This window comes from Triturus cristatus, chromosome 11 (assembly GCF_964204655.1).
Source record: "Triturus cristatus chromosome 11, aTriCri1.1, whole genome shotgun sequence".
In the NCBI taxonomy this organism is placed as follows: domain Eukaryota; kingdom Metazoa; phylum Chordata; class Amphibia; order Caudata; family Salamandridae; genus Triturus; species Triturus cristatus.
In genome coordinates, this window is record NC_140594.1 from 276,292,462 (window position 1) to 276,317,214 (window position 24,753).

The window sequence follows — 24,753 nt, forward strand, 5'->3', positions numbered from 1 at the left end:
TAAGCTGGGTCAATGGTAAAGATACGGGTCCGGTTCGTTGGGACAATGGAGCACGATGCACTCGTAGAGCACTTTGGCCCTTGTGGACTCATGAGCGATATTGATATAGGTGAAGAGCCGACAGTGGACGTTGTTGTGGGCATAGAAAATGTTGGGTCTAATCATTTTTTTATCATCATGTAGTTTTATCATATTGTGAGTTGGGTAAATGAATGCACCTACTGTCATGCTCCGATTTGTTTGATAGAATACTTTTAATCTGAATGTGTTCTGGAATGTAAGTAATTGAACATCAATAAAATTCAGTTCTATTCAAGAAAGAAAGAGAAGCCTACGGGAACTAAACAATCGAAAGATTGCAAATGAGTGACAACGAACAAACACTAATGGTATGTTGTGGGCAGGAGTAAGTCCATTGAATTATAAACAATATATCTGCCAGCACCGCGGATGCGCTATGTAGGCAAAAAAGCATTTTACTGGAAAAGCTTAAGCCAGAAGGCACAGCATGAGAGCAGTGAAAAGTTAGCAATATTTCAGTGCACTGTCTTGCTGATGTGTGAATGAATAACTTTTGCTAGTTACGGCTTAGCAGCAGATTGAAAAAGAACCATGTCTACAGCACAATCGCATGATTGTGCTGTAGAAAGCCAATCGGGGATGGCTGCATCTCCAAGAGCCTGCCACAAGAATGTTCAGTGTTTTACTATAGAACACAATACTTAGTGGTTGCTAGGATTCAGGATTCCTTGCTACTGAATTTTGGGAACTGTAGACCTTGGAACGAAGCTGACAATTTTCCGCTTTTCAAATGTAAATATATGCAAGCGCTTGCCAGGAATGAGTTCTGGGTAATTTTTGGCGATGATCGCTATGCAGAGTTCTGCACAGGCATAATACAACTTAGAGTAAAATGCTAGAGAGGGATGAACGGGTATAGAAGGGAGAGCAAGAGGAAAGAAAGAGAGCGAGACAAATACTAGACTTTGAAGCAGAAGTACCAGGCACAGAGGTCAACAGAACTGGCAGTCACATAAAGGGCAGGGGGAAGAGTGAGTGAATGAACAACCATGCTGGATTAAACTATAACTAGTAGCAGCAAAGTTTTGTATGAAGAATTGATTTGGACTCCCCGGTGGAGAAACACAAGCTCAAAAACATTTTGCATTGGATTTGCTGCTGCAGTTAGGCACCAGAACATATACAATGAATTATTTAAGCAGCTTATATGATCGGACGTTTTAGTCACAGCACAGAATATATCAACATGTGATACATCGGTATACTAATCACCAGGATTGACCCAGGATCGATGAACAGTGATCACTTACTGGCATCCAGTAATAACTTAATTTTCACAGTGAAAAGCTATTCACTACAGACCTAGACTCTGCCGCAAAAGAGAAATTGATATTCGAGTGCCTACACTGGAACCAGAGGCTCCCCAATCAGGATCAAAAATCTGTAGCTGGGGTTAACACAGCAGTCAACAGAAGTAGACTTAAGTCTGGAACAGCTCTGATGCAACAACCGCACAAGGCTAAAACTGTAGTGCACGTGGGGCATTAACTGAGAATGGAAGTGACCAAGTAAGGTGCAACACCTTCAATGAGTGGCATGTTCTATGAAAAGCTCGACATTGATTTGAGCAGGAGGAAGGTCTTCAGCACGATGAAACTAAATCAAAGCGATATAAATTCAAAGTGACAAGTGAAAGAGTGGTGACCTGCAGAAGATATTCTGTTTGCACATCAAAGATTCTATCAGTAGTAGGAACCAATCCTCAAAACTTTACTGTCCTATCCGGGGACATGGATTCCCGTGTACTCCCACCACACCGAGTGCATTTGAAAGAATGACAAAGGTGTAAGATTTAAACCCCTGTTCAGATGCCCTTCCCTCTAGCATGGTGTGACAGACCAGTGGCATGAGATTAAATCACTATGGGGACACTGCTTGCTATTCTACCCTTCTCTGACTAATTGCCCTGTTGTTGTTTCAAATCTCTGAAGCTCCCAGTGTCCCCAACAGAGCTGACGTGATTGGAAGAGGCATATTTAGACCATAGAAACACCCACATGAAAACCTAATGTTCATTCCCCCAAAACGAAGAGTAGAGTGGTACAGAAATGCAGACTAGTTCTGGTGACAGTGGGCCTCCAATTTCCATCCAGGCTCTGATTTTATCATTCAATTTTACAGTTAAGAATTTCCACGAGGGTATTTAATTATTGGTTTTAGAACTTGCACTTTAATAGGTCGTAATGACCAAAAGGTAGCACTTTTAACACATAGCACTTTACTTGAATCTGCAAAATTTTGCACAAAACTTCTTTGAATGATACAACTTTATTCATAAAAGTTGTTTTTATGCTTGACATCTACAAAAAATTGGTCAATATGTATGCTAATGCATTTATGCAGGAAGATTAATGTTCTTTGATGTCGATAGTAATCTGTATATTTATTGATGTCTACATTGTTTTAATTATTTTTTGCGACATTTGCACAATTATGGCTCTGCATTCAAGCAGTAAGATAAACTATAACTCTTCTAAGAGGCAGTCTTTTGCACAGTGTCGAAGTTATACAGTGTTATTTGCGATATTTACACGTGTTTATTTAAATATTAAATTATTGCATGCCCAGTGGCCATCCTAGTTAATATGTAAATATTTCTACACTAGGATATGCAAGTTATCGAGGGATTTTAACCATCTATACAATTAAGTGGTACTGCGTGGTTTTTATCTATTTACCCTGCTTTTAAATCACATGTTTTTAACACTTAAGTAGGAATGTTATGCATATGCAGCATCTACTGGAGTTTATGCAGAATAATACGCACAATAACTCTTAATATTGCCAAGAGGCATTACAATGCAATTTGAAACAACATTTACTACGACATTTGTTCAGGTTATGCTGTTCATATTGACCATAAGAGAACTTTGAAAGTAATGAGCAAAAAGTTGAAAAACAGACTTATCAGTATGCAGAACGACAAAGTTAGTGTTTCTTTTATGTCTACTTACCACGTGGGGGTGTTTCACTGCATATTTAAACAAGCATTGGCATAGCCAATAGGTTTTGCCTTTGGGACCTTATAAGTGTTTAGCCATGTAACACTTGATGTTGTTGCACCAAGGATATTGTGCTGGATAACTAAACACTTATAAGGTCCCAAAGGCAAGACCTATTGGCTATGCCAATGCTTGTTTACATTTCTTCTGGCAACGCTGCCTGATTCACTGAGGTGTCTGCTGCTTGTATTCTTGCATAGGGGGGCACTAACATAATCCTGTCTAATGTCGTCACTACTATAACTCTAATAATATTAGTAGCTCGGGATTATTTATTTGAACATAAGTAGCTCTTATTACAGCCACATGCCCGGACTCTCCGTAAGAAGGTTATTCCCTGAACTGATGTTGAACCAAAGGTTGTTCCTCATGAACCTGAAGGAGATCAGCCACAGGTGAAGCTCCATGACACTGTATGTGAAGTTGTATTCTCTGGAGACACAAAACTAGCTGACCAGAGCTTGAATACAAAAACAGGGATTTACTACAAACATAGAAGTAGGACTAATGTTTTCATCCACCGAGGAACACAAAAGGACTTCATTGACGGCAGCAGCACAAAGAGGAGTTAAATTAATTTTTTTAAACCAGCATAATCTCTTTGAACTAAATGGCTTTCTGATAAGGGGCAGCTAAATCTTGCCTTCCTCTGCGTTTAGTCACAGGAGTTAAATTTGCTGAAAGCAAGTTAGTGTAGAATCCGGTGCCAGGGGTGATACGCTGTCCAGAATTGCCTGGCTGTTCTCCTTGGCACGAAAAGCTGTCCGGAGAAGGTCTACCTAAGCCTTCGTGGCCACCTCACGACATGAGAGCCTGGGTGGACAGTATTTCCAGTCCTGGGCAAAGGCACTCTGGGAGTTGTAGTCTAAAAAGAGAAAGTGGACAAGCCAAGACTCAAGCCACACAACAGGCTTCGGTGCAGGCTTGTCTCTGGCAACGGCTTCTTTAGGCGACTTTGCAAGGTGAGAATTTTGAGCCCATGTTAAAATTGAAACTGCAAGTACCAGAATGCAACAGTTTGTTAAGAAGCTTGGACTCCGTTAGGGTGTCAAGCATAACCTTTGTCTGTTCCAGAGATCTATTTTCTACTTATCGGCGGTTTGCCAAGGCAGGCTTCTCCTTTCTCTTATAAGGTAAAGGGAAATGAGTTCAACAGAAGTCCATTTACAGAGTATTACGGACTGTTCCCAAAGCGTCTTTTCCCCACCGGGCCTCTAGTTCAGCAGTTGGGGCAGGATGTGTTTGTTTAGGTCTTTGAAGTATTTTTCATCCGTGCACAAAGCTCTGCGTGCCGAAGGAAGCAAGGCAGAAAACAAGCCAGATATTCAGAAAAGGGAGCTGCCTAAAGAAAATGCTGGCTTTAGGATTAGCATTACAAGTAGCAAGGGGATTTGCCGAATCCTGTCAAGTGGTTTGATCCTGAGCAAATTTCTCAAGATCGTTCTCCATTTCTCGTGTCTTTCTAAAATTTAAAATGCTTAGAGTTCGAGATGAGGATGAGTGTGAGTGTTTAATAAAAAGCTGAGCATTTGATCAAAAACACTTTTTTCAAAGTGGCGAACAATGCAAAATTAATGGCCATGTTTAAAGAGAACTCTCTGGGCTGTCACGTTTCCCATGTCAATGCGTGAGTACCCCATGTAAGCCTAGTGTGTTACTTTGTGTTCTGGGAGTTGTCCTGCTTTTACAATGGAATAACAGGACTACCCGCCCCAAAATGCAGATCTCTCAGTAGAGGATGTGGCGTTAGGACCAGAGCTGACTACTTTTGATCTGTGGAACCATGTTCGAGGATTCTGGGCAGATCATTTAATCTCCCCGTGCCTATAAAAAAAAAATTTGAATTTGTGTCATGCAACTGATGCTCGTGTAAAGTGCTCCAATACCTCCGGGTCGTATTCTCGCGCGGCGCTATATATACAAAAATTTTAAAAATAATGCAAATCAAAAACTGGCCTTGCTGTGCTGCTCACACATGGGCCAGGGAAATTTGAGAGCTGTTTGTCAATGGAATTAAGTAGTTGGGGTGGGATTACGAAAGGGATGGTGGAGGGAAAGGGGCGGAGAGAAAAGAAGAGTCAATTGACAATGGGAGGGAGAAGTGAGCCCAGGAGTGGTGTGTGCGTGCGCGCGCAGTCTGCTCTTTTTGGAAGCACTGCATTCGTGCTTGTGGTGCGCTCGCTCCCGCAAGGTGGATGCCGCCACAAGCATAAGTGTGTGGTTCCAAAAAGAGCAGAACGACGGCTAAAGGTGCTCCTACGCAGCGCATGCGCGCTGCGTAGGCGAGACCTAAAAAGATGGCGAACTAGGATCTGCGATCTGTGATCGAGGACAGATGTTGTCTGAAACTCATCAGATTTGAGGACCAAATAAAACCACAGTGCCAAATTTCGTGTGGTTCGTGTTTTCTCCGTTCGCCACATGGCTGTGCGGAAGTGCGGAAAATCCCTTGCTTCTTTTGAATATATATATATATATATATATATATATATCGTACCAGTCCTGGTTCGAAGGTAAGAAAAAGAGGCGCTGACTCCGTGGGTGATGTATTCAAAGAAAAAATGTTTATTCCGTTGTACAGGCTAGACGCGTTTCGGCGGTCTTGCCGCCTTGTTCACTACATATATATATATATTTACTGGTACATGCACCATGTTCATTTAAAGATGGCCGCCACTCTTGACCAAAAGGAGTGTGTGGGCATATGTGTGGAAACTTTAATAGTCCTTCTTCATTGTTGTTACTCTTTGATAGAGTATTTTAAAGCAAAGGTGATGGCATTCTAACATCGTGAACAAGGCAGCTGAGACTGCCGAAACGCGTAGATGTTTGTCATCTAAATAAAGATCCGAGTGATTCAACCCTTCTGGAGTGCTGGACGGTTATTTCCTACTGAGCAAGGAGAATCTTATTTTTGAATATAGATATATATATATGTGTGTGTGTGTGTGTGTGTGTGTGTGTGTGTGTGTGTGTGTGTGTGTGTGTGTGTGTGTGTGTGTATACATATGTGTGTGTGTATACATATGTGTGTATGTATATATATATATATGTGTGTGTGTGTGTATATGTGTGTGTATGTATATATATATATGTGTGTGTGTGTAGATATATATTTATTTATATATATATATGTGTGTGTGTGTGTGTGTGTGTGTGTGTATATATTTTCTTAGCCACTTTCCATGCAAGGTGGTTTTGAAAGCAAATGAAGAGAAGCAGATTAGAGTGAATGGATTTGGCACTATAGACATTTTTGTCCTTCGGAACCTATGGCAACGCCCCTTGTAGGAGACTGGCAAAGCCCTTACAGCTCTATCCATCTGCAGGTACTAATTGGAAATTAGCTGGATAGGGCTACTAGTTATCAAGGACTTTTAAATCTGTATCCACCTGCTGTGGATTCTTGTTTATTGACCACCATATGCACCTCACTTCTCAGGAGCACTGCTAGTGTTTATGGTTGTCAATGAACACCTTCATAGGTCAGTCAACACAGCCTCCTCTGTCAGTGATTAGCAATACCTTTCTGTCTGTCTCTTCTCAGACATTCTTTGCGATGTCTGTGGCAGAGGCTGCATTTCTGTCCATTCCAAACTAGAAATCATTTTTCGTTTCCTATTTCAGAACCATTTTCTCTGTCTATTCCATGATGGAGCTCTTCTTAGGTCTATAGTGTGTAATAGCCCTTCCAGCTGTCCATCCCATGACAGAGACCCAAGTTATTTCTATCATATTTAGTAGCCCTTCCCTCTGTTAATGTAGACTCATACACTTTCACAGCCACTCCCCGTTATTCTTATTGACAAGCGCCTCCTTCTTCTATTGTAGGTCATAGTCCTTCTCTTGGGCCATCAAATGTCCCAGCTCGTCTCCCTGTTGATTCGCATGTTACAGAGCTTATATCTGTTCATCCTATACCTAAGCCAGTCTCTGGCTAGTCTGCATCAGAGCCCCTTCCTCTGTCTGACATTTCACACTGTAGTATTCATGCATCCATCACAACTTGTAAACTGTATTTTAACAAGAAATGCCATTCCATAAAGAAGTTGTAGTTTTCTGCTGCACATGAGTATTTCTGAGCTAAACTGAAGAGCGCACCCTGCATTCTCTGTATAAAAGTGCTGTAATAAAGCTGTCACCATTTTCCTGATTTGTTTCTTAGGTTTTTCTTAACAGGGCCTCTGAGCCATTACTTCTACTTATACATGGAACACCTTATCCCACCCACCGTACCTTTCGCTGTCCTCCAGAGGCTCATGTTGGACCGTTTGATATTTGCTCCTGCTTTCCTTCTTCTCTTCTTCGTGGTTATGAACTTTCTTGAGGTGAGTCAAAACACTGCGATTCTGAATGTGCTTCACTTTTAGGTCTTGGTTACAGACCGCTTTAGCTGGCCAGTCCTGTTGTTTTTAATTTACATAAATATATAGTGGGGTTTGAGTCAAACCCTTGCTCATTATAAGATGGCTTTGTTGTCTATCTCCCCTTTCCTGCTCCGAATTTAACATATTTTCCACCTGTTCATGTGTATGTGAATCTCAGGAACATTTTGGTCTGAGTGTTCTGATTGGCTTACTTGTATCCTTCCACAGCTGGCCTTGCTTGTATTCAGGGAGCTACTTTATTCTTTTTCCTTAAGCATTCCATGGGATTGCATGTATTTTCTTGCTCTCTCTCTCCCTTGTGCTGCTTTATCCCATTCTCTTTCATTCTCTGTTGCTTCCCTGCCTCCTTCAGTCACTATGTTGCTTCCCTGCCCCTACCAATCATGTTTTTTTAATACCCATTTGCAGCCACCCCATTCACTGTCTGTATTTTCTTTTGCCTTTTCACTTCTCTCTGCTAATTATATATATTATATTCTATATTGACGTAAACCCAGTCTTCTAGATGTCTCCTCCAACCAAAACCAAATATTATATTGGGTTGCGCCAGAAAAATAAAGTTACCAAAAATGGCATATACATCAGTGTAACAATATATCACAGTTGGTGATGCAATCCAAAAGACATTTTTGGAATAATCGTAAGAAATCTTCTTTTTACAAACCTTAGATACTCACCAATCAGATTAGCTTATATATTTCTGACGGGAGGGATTCATATTTGCCTCAGATACTTTAATAATAGAATATAGACTTTATCTCTGTTCAGAAAATCACCAATTCTTTTTCAAGATGCATGGCATCTCTCCTGACACTATTTTGGGTATCTGGTTCCCCACCGATTGTTTGATGCAGTAACATGGCTAGTCCCTTTATTGTCCAAGCCTCCTAAAAAACGTCCTGGTCAGTAACTTGTTTAGAGAACAATGGACTTTCTCCAAGGCCACATAGGAGCCCACAAATGTGGTGACTTCTTATATGAAGGGATCTTCGAAGCACTGCCCTGCAGCCACTGCTTCTGCTTCTTTTCCCGTCATATTCTCGAGCTTGGGGTCCGTTTTTAGTCTGTTTTTTCTCACCCAAGAGTGCACAGTTTGTGTTGTTGCCCAGGAAACAATCTGCCCTCTGGGGCCCAACCTTTTTTTTTTTTTTGCGTTGTTTTTTATTAAAATTTTACAGTTTACATCCATGTGAGAACTTATATTTGTACTGAGTGCATAAGATTTTGCAGTGCAGTCAAAGTAAGGAAAACCATATTGGGTTACAAGTTGTACCATTATGCGTATGTTTCAACATTATAGAATAACACTTGTCCTTTCATGGTAACGTTATTGTACATAAGAAATAGGGGCCCAACCTTTTAATTTATCTGGATTGTTAGAAATGGGATTTCTGGTTGGCTAGGGCTTGCGCCAAAGCCAGGCTGAAACCACCACTCTAGTCAGAGCTGGGGAGTTACACGCCAAAGATAACCCCTGCTCACCCCCTTGGTAGCTTGGCACGAGCAATCAGGCTTATCCCGGAGGCAATGTGTAAAGCGTTTGCGCGCGCACACAGCAACAACACCCTAGGCCTACCACAAAAGAAACTCCACACAAGGTTATATATAAAAATAGCCTTTGTATTATAATAAACACATTAGATGATAATCACATAATTTACACGGTGCCAACTGGCACTGGGCAGAATTTTACTGGGGACTATTTACAAAGGACAGGGCCACATGGACCAATGTCAGAATTAGCACAAATCACCAATTGTACATGTAGAACATATACCAACTGTAACACAAATTATAACGGTAGAGCACAACCAGTAACTACTGGCGCAATAATGACCTCAGCATTATCATAATAGAATCGGGTATAAAACCTATCCTGCCTCCATCACAGGGGCATAAACACATTATGCAATTTCTCATAAGTCTAACGCATTAGACCCTACCACCTAAGTATAATTACACTAGGGGCGTACATCACACAGGGAAGTATAATCTCCCTAACATAAACCTAAACAGGTAAAACAACCTCCTATGCAGGAATCATATCTAGAGGTATAAAACACAGGGTGCGCAAAACATACTACACACGGTACATTCCCTAACACCATAAGCATTAACACAGGGTGCGCAAAACATACTACACACAGTACATTTCCTAACACCATAAGCATTAACCCAGGGCGCGCAAAACATACTACACACGGTACATTCCCTAACACCATAACCATTAACACAGGGTGCGCAAAACATACTACACACAGTACATTTCCTAACACCATAAGCATTAAAACACAATAGTACTTCAACCACATTGGGGTCAAGGTTGCGCCAGAACCTAAACGTAGCAGCTGCCCACTACTTGCTGGGCAGCTGGGGACAAGAACAGGGCTAAACGCTGCAGCTGGCAGTAAGTGCTGCGCAGCTGGGAAGTCACATGAGGCAGGGGCTCTCAATGGCCCTTGAAATAATGCCAAAACGTTGGAGCCACCTAGGCTCTACAAACAACATGTCCCCCAGTACTGTGGAGCGCACTGGCGCTTTTAGAAGGAAATATGCCCCCAAAACGTTGGAGCCACGTAGGCTCTTAGAACCATTATGCACCCGTGGAGCGCACGGGCTCCCAAACTAACAATGCCAACACGCTGGAGCCACCTGGGCTCTGAAAACATACACGCGCCCTTCGTTGGAGCCACGTAGGCTCTGGAAGTCATTGTGCCCACGTTGGAGCCACGGGGCTCTTAAAATAAACATGCCCCCGTTGGAGCGGCCCGCTGCCAGGCGGGGCCGCTCTTACTCTGCCTCTCCCCACCCGGACTCACTCGCACCACTCACCGGCTGGGGGGCGGAGGCAGGACTCCTCCGGTCGTTGCCCTGGGTCTCCTCTGGACTTGGCGGCCTGCACGGGACCCGCAGCACTTCTGTCATGGCGCGAGGCTTCCCTTCACTTCCAGGGAACCCCGCGCTGCCGTCGGCAGCCTCAATCGCCGTTTCTCTTCACCCGGGCCCCCTCCTGGGACCTGGGACTTCTCCTAAGGGCTTGTGGAGGCGGGGTAGGCTCCCATCCTCCTTTTGACACGCAGCCCTCCTTCCGGCCGCATTTCCTTCCCGCTTCCGTCCTGCAGGCCCAGCCCAGAACCAGGCGGGCCGCGGATTGCAGTCAGATTTTTTCTTTCCTCGTTGCAGCACAAGAGGGGTCGGCTCCCTCCGAATTTCGATATAAAAGCAGGGTGGGCTCCTGCTTATTAAAATATAAAAATAGGCGGCCATGTGGGGTGGGCACCCACTATTAAAGGCACCATGGGGGAATCCCTACGCTGGGGATTCCCCCCAGCAGCGATGTACGGCCCTGGGGCAGCGAAGCTTCAGCGCCCCAGGGGAATCCATGTAGAGCGCTCCCAGTGCGCAGAAAGAGCCAGGTGCTCTTAAGAATACAGCAAAGCACGCACCAGGTGCTAGGGTTAAGTTCCTTGGGGAAAAAGAAATGGAGCACCAAGCTCCCAGCAAAGAAAAGTCCTCCAGCATCCAGGGCATCCAGGGGCTGGGCAGGGCCCAGGGAGGCAAGCCTTCCCCTGGGCCCCAGCAGCAGCACGCCCCTGGTAGATTCAAGTCAGAACACAAGAACAAGAACATTTTCATGGGGTCACAGCCCCTCTTTTATACACAGATTCCTTTGTCTCCAAAGGTGCAGGGAAGGGGCGAACCAGATGCAACTGGTTCCTGAGCACTTTGTTTTGCTCAGCCCCTCTCCCTATTCACAGGACAGGCCAGGGACATTAGACGCACCACAGGGGGTGGAGCCAGCATTGTGTGTGGAAAGCCCAGCCCTATTCAGGTCCCAGGTGTACTCCTCCCTGCCATCAACATGCAGTTCTCTCCATTCACCACCGGGGCAGACCCATCCTGACTCCTGGAGCCAGACACACCAGCCAATCGCAAGCCAGACAGTCACTGCACATTTATGCCAGCGTCTAGAAGTGGCACTTCTATACTAGTCACAGTAACGCCGCACACATCACTGCGCAGCATTCACTCTCACGAGTTCGCACATACCAAACTCGACCCTTCACTCCTCTCACATCAGGACTTAACACGGTCACTCAGATCCCCCATGCATTCCTATGGGAGGGCAGGTCAGTCTCACTAAACATACACAGAGCGCACGCACTTTCCACTGGGACACAGTGTGAAAGCGCCTAGAGGCCTAAATCCATTAATACACCATAGGGAAAAGACTAGGATAAATGCAAAAAGTTCTAGGGGTGAACTTGCCAGAAGGGCCAAGTCCAACATGGATCAATCGGTGCAGTGGTGTATTTTACCTGCTTACCAACTCCAGTTTTTTTGCCAGCAGGCCGCTGATGTCTAGAGGTTGATCTTGACAACTGTTTCAGGCATGGATGATCACCTTCTTCAGAGCTCTAGCATATGTGCACATGAAGACCACTTACTTGGTATCCACCCGTGGGGCAACTGGAACCTTTCTGCCTATTTCTGCACAGGAACACTTCAAACTCAATTTGTTGGGCATTTCCCTGTCAAGAGTCCTTGTTACTCTTGGGTGCACAGTTTGTTGTGGGACAACGTCCTCTTCATATCGTAGTCTCAGCAGTGTCTGTTCGCCTTATGAAATGAACCATTCTGTCCTCTCAAGTCAATTAACAGTAGCTGGGCGGTAGGAGGCATCCCAACAGCATTCACTATCTTTATCTGTATATCGGAAGAGGCTACACCTTGAGTTGTGCCATTGGAGTCATCCTGGAATGTATTGTTGGCATCACTCATCTATTGTCGATGTGTCCCACTTCCTGTGTGGTTCTCATTACTGGTTCATAGTCCGGCCTATAAATATCCTTGAGTCCATCGAAAGTCTACTTGTCTGGATGGTCCCATTTCCTTCTCCCCTATGTGTATGACCTCCCAGGCCGTCTTCAACAGGCAGCGCAGCTCCTCTCTAAATGACTATCAAGCTTCTCTTGTTTTTGAGTACAAGCATCTTTTTTGTGAGCTTGCATATCAGCATCCTTCGACTCTTCGTGTAGCTTGATTACCTTGTCAGATTAGCTCTTAGGGCGAGGTTTGTTACAATAGCATACTGTTATGCCCTGCATAGTTATTTTATTTTCCACACTTCACCCTTTCTTGTCAGACTAATCTAGTTTTCAGTGTTCAATCCTCTCCACCATTGCAGATGGGCATCGATACACTTACGAAACCTTCGGATATGGAGGAGTTAATAGCACAGTTTTCAGTTTATCCTGCCCTGAAGTCAGCCAGGACCCTTTTCTCAACTGTGACTTGTGTTGGCAGCGTTCAACGGGCCTGGCTCTTAGGGTTAGGCTCCAGGAAGGGATCCCCACTCAAAGCTGTATTCTGTATTCCGTACGAAGCATCCCCATCCTCCTGACTGCTTCCGTGCCACACTTGATGCCGCTGTTGCTTGCTTCCCAGTCTGCTTTCAGGCCACTCCCATACCTCCTTAGGCTCTGTAAAGTACAATAACATGCCATTGTCTAACACCCTGAGCTTTGCCGGAAACAGCATCAAATATTTGAGGCCTGCGGCCCTTAGTGCACGCTTAGCCTCGTCAAATGTGCGTCGTTGTCGCTGTACTATGAGAGTGAAATCAGGGAAGTGCCGTATGAGTGCATTTTCATAGGGTAATTCTCCTTTCAGGTGAGCAGCTTGTAGTATAGCGTCTCAATCTCGGTAGTTTAGAATTCCAGCAATGATTGTTCTTGGTGGGGACCCCGGCCTCGGCGGCGAGACTGGCGCTCTGTGCCCTCTCAACTGAGAAAAAGTTTAACAGGCATTTTGGTTTTAGGTTGTTCAGTTTGAGGTCTTCCATAAAAAGGTCCATGGATGGGCCCTCCACTCTTATGTTGTTCCTGAGCGCCCAGCCTTCCTAGTCCTAGAGTTTCACAGCCATTATCTTTTGTTGGTGAGTTAGGCGTTGTACTTGATCCACCAGTTTCCGAGTGGCCGACTGGAGGTCAGTAATGTTTGATTCTGCCACTGTGACCTTCTCTGAGGTATTATTCATGTCCGCTCTAAGGAGATTCATCTCTATTGTGACTTTATTTTGTTTTGAGGGTTGTTCCAAGATTATGAATAGCTGCCAGTAGATTCTCAAGGGGTGCAATTTCTCACAGATGCACAATATATGGATTAATGATTCCTCTTCTCCCCCACATGCTCGGCATTGTGTGGCTGCGATTTCTTTATACCCTTGGTCGTACTTGTATGCCATTAGTGGAATCAAGCTAAACTGTAGCCTCCTTAGTTGATGCTTCATTATTGGCTTTAAGGAAGAGGACAGGTAGTATGGCAGGCCCCCGTTGTTATATAGTTTTGAAGCCCAGCTTCCCTGACTTAGATTTTTCAAGGTTAGAGCGTCATTGTCAGCCGACATTATCTTTGCTTGTTTTGTTAAGAATTTTGCTGCTGCAGGTATGGGTATGGGGGGCAGACCATATTTCATGAGCTTCCAATACTTAAAATTCCTGCTAGGTTGATCCTGGATTGCTTATCATTAACCAGATGTACTTCTTTAGCGAGTTCTCCCGTGCTTGTTTGGCTTTTTGACAGAAGGCTATGAACCTGGCTTTTAGTATCCACTTTTGAGATGTCAGATTGAATTCTATGCAGAGTTGCGCATGGGAGGTAGAAGTTGTTAAAATAAATACACTACAGAAGCAAACTGACTGAGCTCTGTCCAGCCATGGTGACATTTTATCTTTAAAAGCTATTGCGCCATGGGCCACTAACTGTACGAATTTTACCCCCATTGCTCGAATTAGGGGAGTAAGATCAGGTGAACTCACGGCTTTCCTTGCTCTGCAGAAGGCCCCCTCTAGTGATTGTGCGATACCTTGCATTGCTGTGATGTGAGTGGACTGCCTTTCCTTATGGTCGATCCATACTCTCAAGTACCATTATGCTGTAACTATCTCAATGGGTTTACCGTCAGCATGCCATAAGCCTCTCCTCTTTGTCGGGAAATTATCATCACCTTTGTTTTAGCCGTGTTTATTTTCAGATTGTTTACTTTTCAATACGACTTGGTGTCTCCAGGATATTGCCCCGGGGAGCAGGTCTCCACTATCGTGCCCCAGGCTCCATTGCAGGAACCTTCTGCGCAGTCTCTTCTACCTGCTTCCCCCGGGAGGCTCGACAGCTGCTCGCTGTCCCCGTCGTGTCTCTCCTCTCAGTGCCCGTACGCCCTGCCCGCACTCACAAGCGGGCAGCGCAGGAGGTGTGGGGGGGGGGGGGGGGGCGAGGAGTATCCCCAGAGGCCTCAGCGGGTTCGTGAATCCTGCTCGACCCCACTCCATGCCTGGGTCACTCGCCCCCAGCAGTCGCAGCTCGTCCTATCTTGTGGCACTGTGGAACACGTCTCTGACGACGTCTCGCGCCGGCGTTGGCCCCCCATCACTTTGATCTCTTCTGGGCATGGCCACCCCGTCGCCGACATCTTTCCGGCATCTGCTCTCTCTACGGTACCCCCACTCCACTGTGGTGGACAGAGCAGGGCGAATTCGGTTGGATTTTTGAAGGAGGTGCGGGGGGGCTGCCGTGGAGCTTATTCGGTACACTTCCATCTTAGCTGGCGCCAAGCCACGCTCCCAGTGATGTAAATTGTTAAACATTTTTTAAGTTGATTGAAGTGGGCCAAACTCTTGTAAAAGGACAGAAAAAGACAAGTGCCTAAGTGTTATTCTAGACCGTTTGTGTAATAGTTGAGCAGCAAGGCCTTTCCCACTTTTGTGCCCTTTGTTCATATTCCCTTGTCAAGGAACAGCCAGACTCACCCCTTTTAATGTTACCCCTTTTTAATGTTCACTGCTGAACATTAAATGATAAGAGGTTTTAGACTAGCCTGAGTTGGGCTAACAAACAAAATGTCAGAAAGTACCTGATACCAACTCTAGAGATGGATCTCTGACCCTTTGTTGTCCGCAGGACTAGGATAAATAGTGGTTTGAATTCTCAGCCAGATTGCCACTAACCACCCTGCACGCCTGCGCAGTGTGTGGGAATTATATGATACCAGAGTTAGCATTGCACATTGCTGGCTTCCTTCTAGATGTGCAAGGTCCCTGCAAAAAGAGTGCAAACTGCCTCGAGAAACTAGGGAACTGCCTGCTGGAGGAAGGAGATTGCCAGAGTGCATCCTCCAGATACATATCTTGTCTTTAAGTGACTTTGAACTTATTCCTGCTGTAGGAGCTGATTCTGCGTTGAGAGAAGAGGCTATGCTTGCTGTGGAGAGAGGGTGCTGCAAGTGTGCCCTGCAGGAGGATGCTTTCCAGAAAAGCAGAGCCCAGCTGTGCAGGAACGACTGAGAACTGAAAACAGCCAATGCTGGGAATGTGAAGGCCCTTGGAAGGTTATACTGGTGGGTAGAGACCACCACAAGAAGCTAAAGCATGAAAATCTTGGGCTGATCTGTGCACCGGGGACAGAGTTATCTCCATTGAAGACTACTCGTGCACAACCGTTCCCTCTTCATTGGAGGCCCCTGGGCCACTGCCAACACCACGACATGTGTGGAGAGAGGATATCATCCCAAAAGCTGCTAGGCCTACTGGAGCAAATGTGGCGACTTGTAAGGCCGTCCAGCAGTACCCTTCAAACCCATTCATGTTGTTTTTCAGAGGGGAACTGGATTATAATAAGCAGAAGAGATGCAGTGGTCAGGTCAGTATTCGTTCGACCCTGGACTCCTGCATTCCCTCACCAGTGCTTCAGTTTGGTGTGACCAGTGAAGATATTTTCAACAGTCCTTAAGGCTTGTAGGGCTACCAAGTGGTCACAAGAGTAACAGGAATGCGGTAAACTGATCACTTTCAGTGGTGTATTCTTCTATAATGCATGGCTGCAGGTGAAATTCCATTGCATGAGATCTTCTTTCAGAAGAGCTCCTCGTAGAGCACCTTTTCTCAAAGGTTTCTTTGCTCAACCTTTCGGCATATTGTGGTGGCTTGCCCACTCTTTGGGAGAGGGGGAGTCCTTGGGAAGGTAGCAGGTGATTAAGAAGCTTGGGAGCTTGTTTTCGGGATCAAAATTGCTATTCTTGCTGATCGTAAGCAATGTTTTGGACAGCATCTCCATGTGGCTTTGCAGATGGGTGACCGCTATGTTGGAAGAATCTACAGGGTGAAGTATGTACCCTATATGAAACAATAGATTGTTTCTTACACTTTCATGTTAGTGAGTTGGACGATAAAGTAGAATAGGAATTGGAACAGATGTCCTTTGTGAACGGAGTTGGGTGACAAAAGATGAGTTTTTAAAAAATGCATTGAACATGTACGTACAATTTCTAGTGCTGCGCGTGGGTAAGCTCAGTACAACGGTGAGCAGGTAGGAACATGCTAAGAATGCAGTCATAATTATCATGCCCTATAAAAAGGAAAGGCTCGAAAGGCATTTTTGGTTTGTAATGTGAAAACTTGATTCTTATCAAGTTAGTCCGGTTTTCCCTGGCAGTGCCCTGTGGGCACTGTGCTGCTTTATACCTGCTTTGAGATTTCTGATGGAAGAAATCATGCAATATTAAATTGTGAGAAAGACTTCACAGATGCTTTTATTTAGTTAGAATAAACCCAGGGGCTTTATTGTTTGATGGTTGCCTGTCAGCCAGATCCAATATTCAGTGAGTTGTTAGGCGTTTTAGGCTGTTTTCTCACTGCTGGACTTTGAGTTTGTAGTGCATATGTGGCATATATTAGGCCTGGTTAGTAGCACAGTGTTTTTTGCCTGGCAGGGAGGATTTCAGCCCCTGGGTGTTGTTCCTTTAGCCAGTACAATAAATCTGGTTGAAGACTCTGCCTCTCTTCGAGGGTTCCCTGCACGTCTCACAATTTAAACATCTAAGGTGTGGATGTATATACACAGGTTTAGCATTAATCTGTACTGGAATGGTCTACCTCTGTGCTCCGTGGCATGGTCTGTATTAAATGGGGGTTTAGTTCATGGAGACATCATCTTGAGGTCCCCATAAAAGGTTTTGGGGAAAGTGAGGATTATTATTCAGCGGTTTTTTCCCTGTTGTAACATGAAAGGCAGGTGGTCAAAATAGGAAAGCTGATATCCTGGAAACATATCAACACTTTGGAAGTTTATCCTAGCTCTTTTGAAAAAGTGGGGTTGTTTTTTTCAAGATCAACAATTATTCTTACCTCCTTAGAAGTTGTAATATTGTTTTGTTAACAGGTGTACTAATATTGAAATAGTTGGTCATCTTGGTTCCATCAGGATTTAAGGGGGGGTTCATTTGTATTCTTTTCGACCATTCTTTAGGAGTGGTGCTTGCACGACTGAAGATAGTTCAAACCCGTACGTATAGTGATACATCCACGTCTTAAAAGCAATAAACATAAGAAAGAAATCGAACAAAAGTAAAGAAATATTTAACGTTCCTATAGGTATGAATTGGACTGCAAAATACTTTTGCAAAACACCAGTGTATGAGACAGTGATACATGTAGAATAAATGCCTGTCAGTCACGTGCCTGTCATCTGAAAGGCTGTAGAGATTTCTCAAAATCAATAGTATCTGCCTGTACCTTCCACACGTAAGTGGCCAGACTTGCACCCAACCAAGTGACATCCTGGCGTATTGTCTTCTGCATCATAAATTGGGTATTTCTATTCTGGAAAGTGCACCACTCGTGAATCTTGAACGGCATTGCATAAGTGTAGGCAAGACATCAGAATACCAAAGCACTAAGAGTATTAGGTGGCAGAAGATGGACAATGTTCCCTGGCAACACTTCTTGGAATTAGCAGAATTGAGTGTGCCTTTGTGACTTCCTTTAAAAACAAAGTAAAATCTAAGAAGAAACTGAATGATGTTGTTTGGTTAGTACGAATTTAAGATGGACTATATCGTGCAAGCGCCTGAAGCCCCAACCAGGTACATTATAAGACCCACCGAGGACATACTCCATCTTTGCCTTCATAGCAATGTCTGATTTGGCAATATTGGACCACTTGATCCCGCTTTTAAACCATGTGAAAGTTAGAACTAAGCATGAGCAAAACAATGGTGATAGTCCTATTCTATTCAGTTTACTCTAGCAGGGAAACTCCTAGAAAGAGTGTAATTTTATAGTGCCCAGAAGGGTGGAGTAAATTAAACGGGCTCTTGGATGGTAAACAAATCTCCTGCAGGCCTTAGCTGGTGTTCTGATATGTAATCACAATTTGTGGGTTTCACAAGTCTGAAAGACATTAACTGTGTATCTGGAAAGGCAAATATGGAACGCAAAAGAAGGCCAGTTTCTGCAAGAGGTAGAGAATATTACTATAAGGCTGCTGGGGAGATAGCAGCACATACACTGAATATTATCATAGAAGAAATAAGTAGATGTTCTATTGGCACAACAACCGCAGATGTCCTCTGCTCTCTGCTGGTCTGTGGTGGCATGCGCATGCATAATTTTATAGGGAAGGTTGACTGTGGATGTTTGACATTTCAAGAGGGGTCCTTGCCTCACTGTTTGTGGAATATGCTTCACACTGCTTTAGGGAGTTGGTTGAAAAAATCGGCGGTAGAGCAGAGGGTGTGATTAAGGACGATCTGAACTGCATTAGGCAGTAGTTGCCCCCACTGAGTCTATTTTGAGAAAGTTAAGCTGTAAGTGTGACTATGGAATTCTTCAAAAATGACAATGAATTGTTTGTCTCAAGCTATCTTCGAGCCTCCCGAGGGCCTCTAATGTCTAAAGTTTGTGTAAATGTAAGTGTTCCAAAACCCTTGCAAGAGTATAGGAAATAAGTGTTTCATATGCATTTGAGACAGTGATTCGCTTATTTTTATTCTGCCCATTGTTTTCCAGGCTAATGAATGGGGTCTTTCTAACTAGTTGGGTCTATGAGCAGTAAGTAATCTGCAATCTTTGCAGTGGCAGTTGTTTAGGGCGCATGCATGAAAACTGCAAACTTGCTGCTTATACACAACGCTTGTGACCATTCTGCTGTTCAGGTTGAAAGTTTTTTGCAAAGTTTACATTTTTGTGTCCATGTTTACAATTGTTTATTGATGCCTTTACAAAAATCATCAGTTAAACTTCAATACTTATCAAACAAATTACTATAACACCACTACTTCACCACAGTATATTAAATATAGGTATGTCAAATAGGCTTTCACCTTCAACTTACTACTTAAAGCATCAGAGGTGGTCCAAGTGAGCCTAAAAAGGAGGGAAAGAGTCTACACAGATCAGAAAGAACAGCCACCATTAAACCCTTCCTTTACACTCCTTTTCCCTCTCCCCATGGAATGGCCCTTTTACATCCAGAACCTTCCACCAGAGACCTGGATACATCCTCAGGCAAGCACTCGCGATAGCCCAATGTCCCAGTCATATTCCCTGCCTCCAGGTAAGATAGCAGCAGAGTCCAAATGGGAGAGGGTAAAACGCTGCTGCCTTTTGAAAATATTCTCTGACTTTTCCTGGAGGTAATTCAACACACCGATGTGAGAACCAGATGTCCACTATCTCCACCGATCTGAGAACCAGATGCCCAATATTCTCACCGATCTGAGAACCAGATGTCCAGTTTCCTCATCAATGTCCAGCAAATTCACCAATTGTTTGGGTACTTCAGCAAGAAATGCCTGCATCATCACAAGAACCCTTAGGATCCGCAAAAGGAATCTGCTCTGCAGACAATCCAACTTTCTATCCCAGAGTCCAGCAGTATATCCCTACCATTGTGTTGCCTTTGAAGGATATCAGCTCTTGCGTGGTGGCATAAACCACTGGTAACAGGAGCCTCTCTATCACTTTACCCTGCTTCCGTTCCATCTGTGATAACCTCCAGGGATGCCCTCTAGCTTATCCTCTAGTGCCTTCACAACAGTATAAATTGCTGCTGTCTTGTGAGCAACTTCTGAACGCACCTCTATAGCTCTGAGAGCTTTTTCTTCAAGCGTAAGTTCACCCTCATCAGCCAATGACTTTCCTTCTCTTTTTGCCATTTATTTGAGGTCTTCATGTGGGATGCAAAAAAGTCTTCCTTACATCTTCTGCAATCTGACATGCTCACAGTTTCCATAAAGCTTACCACTAAAATGTAATCCGATCACAAATCATCCACAGACCCATGGATTTGGAAGGATGTCCTATGCTCACCATTCTTAGCAAGTTTTACAAGGGTCGGGCAAATCTTGGCCCGTAAAGTGTGCAAAGGGTTAAAACACTCTCCATCCTGTCAATCAATAAATCACAGCGGCAGTGATCAATGCTCATTCGGCTTGCAAACACTCACAAGATATCTTTGATCTGCTCTCCGACGAGCCTCTTGATATGCTGTTTATAACTGAGACTTGGTTCACTGAGTACTCTAACCCAGTGATTGAGTTCGCCATCCCTGGGTGGGGTATAACATCTTGCGTGCTGATCGTAAAGCTGGTAGGGGGGGGAGGAGTTAGTGTTGTGTTTAGAGAAAAGTGAACTTTTCACCGTGGTGAGTATTTGGATATTTGGGAGGGAGGAGCCCTTGACTTTGCATTACCATCTCCCCTCATTTCTCTCTGGGTGGCACTTTGGTATATAGACACCCCGGTCCTGCAGGCCCTTTTCTCAAGGCCCTGGATGAACTAATCACCCCTTGTGCACTATGCTTCACCCACTTTTTACTCCTCTGAGATTTTAATATTCACCTGGACTGCGGGGAAGCTGGAGACACTCAGGAGTTCCTTGACTCGCTGAGTCTTGCCCAGCTCAAACAATGGGTTGGCTCCCCTACCCATCGTGGTGGCCACCTTCTTGATCCTATCTGTTCTAACTTCCCTATTTCAGTCAAGGATCCTCTCCCTGTGCCCTGGTCCGATCATTTTGTGATCTATTTCTTTTGGCAAATCCATAGTAATCATACATTGGGTCCACCCTGCCAATGACCTCCGGGCAAATCCTCAGTTAAAATAGATCCTTCCGCCTTCAGTCTTGCTCTTGCTAAGTCACGTCCAGCTCTCCTTAATGACCTAAATGGAACCCTTGACAGCTTTACTAGCTGGATCTCTCCGGCGGTAGAGCGTTTGTCTCTGACGACTTACCATAGGCGCACCAGAGATTCCCCTTCTTAACCTTAGTTCTCAACTGCTCTTAAAGTCCAGAAGCAACTGTGCAAAAAATTAGAACGCAGTTGGAGACAGGAATATTGCCCGATGGCTAGGATGGCCCTCAGGAAGGCTTAAAATGCCTAATATGCGTCAATCACACAAGCAAAAAGCCTCAATTATGCTGAACGCATTGCTCTCTCTAGGAATAATACTAAGGACGTTTTTAACATTGTTCCAAGCTTCCTATCTCCCAGAACAGAGGCTACTACTTATCCCGCCTCGTCTGCATGGTGTGAAGAACTCTGTAGTTTCTCCATTGACAAGATTCAAGCTCTCCAAGCTAATTTCGACATCAGAGATATCCTCTCTGTAGGTAACATGCTCCGGAACGGGCTGCCTCCAGCTTTGCCATAGTTACCTGCGTTGGTGACTTTTACACTTCTTGCTCTGCTAGACTTGTTTATGGTCCTCAAGTCTCTTAAATCTGGATCAGCGACAGACCCTTGTCTGGCTAGATTGCTGTCCTTGCTTCCAGAGATGGTCAATCCCGTGGTAAATAGACTGATCAATCTGTCTTTCTCTGAAGCCACCGTGCCTATAGCCTGGAACCAGGGCAACATTGTGCCACTACTGAAAAAACCTGCTCTGGATCCTTCTATCCCTTCTGGCTATCACCCTATTTCTCTCCTTCCTGGTTTGGGGAAAGTCTGTGAAAAAGTGGTAAACAAACAACTGTCCAACTATGTTGAGCTTCACGGTCTGCTCCACCTGTCTCAATCTTGCTTCAGAGTCACGTACAGCACTGAGACGGCTCTAGTCGAAGATGCTGAAGCCATTCGGAAAATTCTGAACTCGGGCGGTAGGGCGGCCTTGATTCTGTTGGACCTCTCAGCGGCATTCAATACTATGCCACATTCCTTGCTTCTGGACGTCTCCTGGAAAATGGAATTTCGGGGTGTGCCTGGAGATGGTTGAAGTCCTTCCTGGAGGGCAGAACGCAACAAGTCTGGATCTCTCCTCTCTCTTTCTCCCCCCAGACCGTGACTACAGGAGTGCCTCAGGGGTCTACTTTGAGCCCCCTTCTTTTTAATATTTATGTTACTCCCCTGATACAGATGGCTGAGGAGCTTGGTGCCAAGATCATCGCTTATACAGATGACACCCAGCTCCTCTTCACATGGAAGAAAAATGATTCCTCTACTTCATTAGCTAAATCCTGTCTGTCGGCCATCTTTCGATGGCTCTCCTCGGCACAGTTAAAGTGCAACGAGGAGAAAACTGAGATCCTTCTTTTTGGGAGCTTCCCCCCTAAGTTCCGTAAATTGCTTTGGCCAGATGAATATCCTCTGCCAACTTTTAAGGGTCAACCCACCAAAAACCTAGGAATATTGTTTGACGAGAAGCTGATCTTCTCTACTCAGATCAAGAAGCTTACAGGTCACTGCTTTGGTACACTAAAATCCTTTAGAAAGTTCTTACCTTTTCTCCCTAGGTCAATAAGGGAAACGGTCTCCCGTGCTCTATCATCACGCATTGACTATACTGATGACCTTTATTTGGGCCTGCCGGGTTATCTCTTGAGCAGACTAGAGGTAGTCCAGAATGCCACTGCCAGGACTCTTCTCAATATCCCTATAAAGACCAGCGTAAGGCAACACCTGTGCAATCTACACTGGCCATCTGTGATAGAAAGGGTTAAGTTTAAATCCCTTGTCCTGGCACACTCAGCTCTATACGGACAGGGTCCTGCCTACCTGAGAAAGCACTTCAGGTTTTATATTCCTCCCAGACAGCTGCGTTCAGCCACGCAGCTTCTTGCCCACGTCCTGAGATTTATCCTTAAGAGAGTTGGAGGGAGCTCTCTTGCTTTTAGGGCAGCTTCAGCCTGGAACCTGCTTCCCTTGGACCTCTGCAGCATTCAGGACCCCAATCTCTTCAGGAAGAGACTAAAGACATTTCTTTTTATCTAGTAGTCCTTTCCACCTTTCCCCCAACAGGTTCGCGCCGGGATACTCTTTGAGTAGCTGTGCGCGTTAAAAATTTCATAAACCTCTCACAGCAAATCTCCCCCTATCCGCCATGGCCTCTTGGCGCCATCTTTTATAGGATATGCCCGCAGGTACTTGGATAGATATTGTTCCTTCTCCAGCTTCTCTGGCTCCTCTGGTTATAATATCTCTTGTTAGCACCCAAGAACCTCCCTGAGCATGGGTCAGAATTTCCACTGCTGCTCAAAACCATTGGTGCAACCTGCACAGCACCGTTGTCCAATCATGAGAGAGGGAAAGGAGTGCTGATGCAGCTGTGCCAGAGTGACAACCACCAGTATCTACACTACTTTCACTGCATCAAGCGGTCACCAGGTGACTTTGTAATGGCTGTGGCAACAAGGATATAGGAGTAACTCTTTTGACAGCCATCTTGTCCCCAGCCAGGACGGCTCTGCCCCCCAAGTTTCCATTTTTTAGAAGTGACTGGGGAAGTGAGGTGCTATTAGAGTTGATCGGATACATTTTCTTTTTAAAATGCTATTTTCTCATTAGTATTGGATACAAAGTTGGAATGTTATAATGGTATACTGGTTCAATGTATCAACCCAATAAACTCTACGTTCATTATGTGCCATCCAGATCTCAGTTACTTTGAGACACAGCTTGAGGTGCTGAGGTGCTGATGTCCTTGAAGGACGACAGTTGCAGATGTCTGTGTTGTCCACATGTTGATGGAATGGAGACCATTCAGGCGCACCATGTCCTCCAGTGGTTCCGTTTGGAGTTTAAAACATAACCATGATCTTTTGAGAGTGCCAAGAAGTGTAGCAGTAATTACCCTGCTTCCACAACCCATTTGGACTCTTAAGATCATAATGAGAGATGGATGATCATTCTCTTAGGCTTCCTCTAGAGCTAGAGGATTACCATCAGACAGGCAAACCAACCATTGTGTATGCACATTGGCGCTTCCTGCATGTTTACATTAGTCATCTTCATTAAGCGATCCGCATTGAATCTTGTTTGGTAACAAGAGAGTATGCCATTGTCTATAGTGTCTAAGCCCTTCAGCGTATCCTCAGTGCCCACATTGCCATGTACCAAATTACCTATCCATAGTGTTCCTATGCCACAAGCAGGGTAGGCACCCGAGGTTGCCATTCCAGTCGGCCTCTGTAAAATGATACACAAGTTGGATGGTGAAGACCCTTGCATAC

The 24,753-nt window shown here is 44.7% G+C and overlaps 1 protein-coding gene across 4 annotated transcripts in view; it reads left to right on the forward strand.

Moving 5' to 3' along the window:
- PXMP2 (peroxisomal membrane protein 2) overlaps positions 1-24,753 on the forward strand; it is a 148,390-nt gene that overhangs the window by 45,894 nt on the left and 77,743 nt on the right. For all 4 annotated transcript variants that reach the window (XM_085633544.1, XM_085633545.1, XM_085633541.1 and 1 more), the window contains exon 4: positions 7,249-7,411. In XM_085633544.1, coding sequence (XP_085489670.1) covers positions 7,249-7,411 — 163 coding nt within the window. The remainder of the gene's footprint in view (positions 1-7,248; positions 7,412-24,753) is intronic.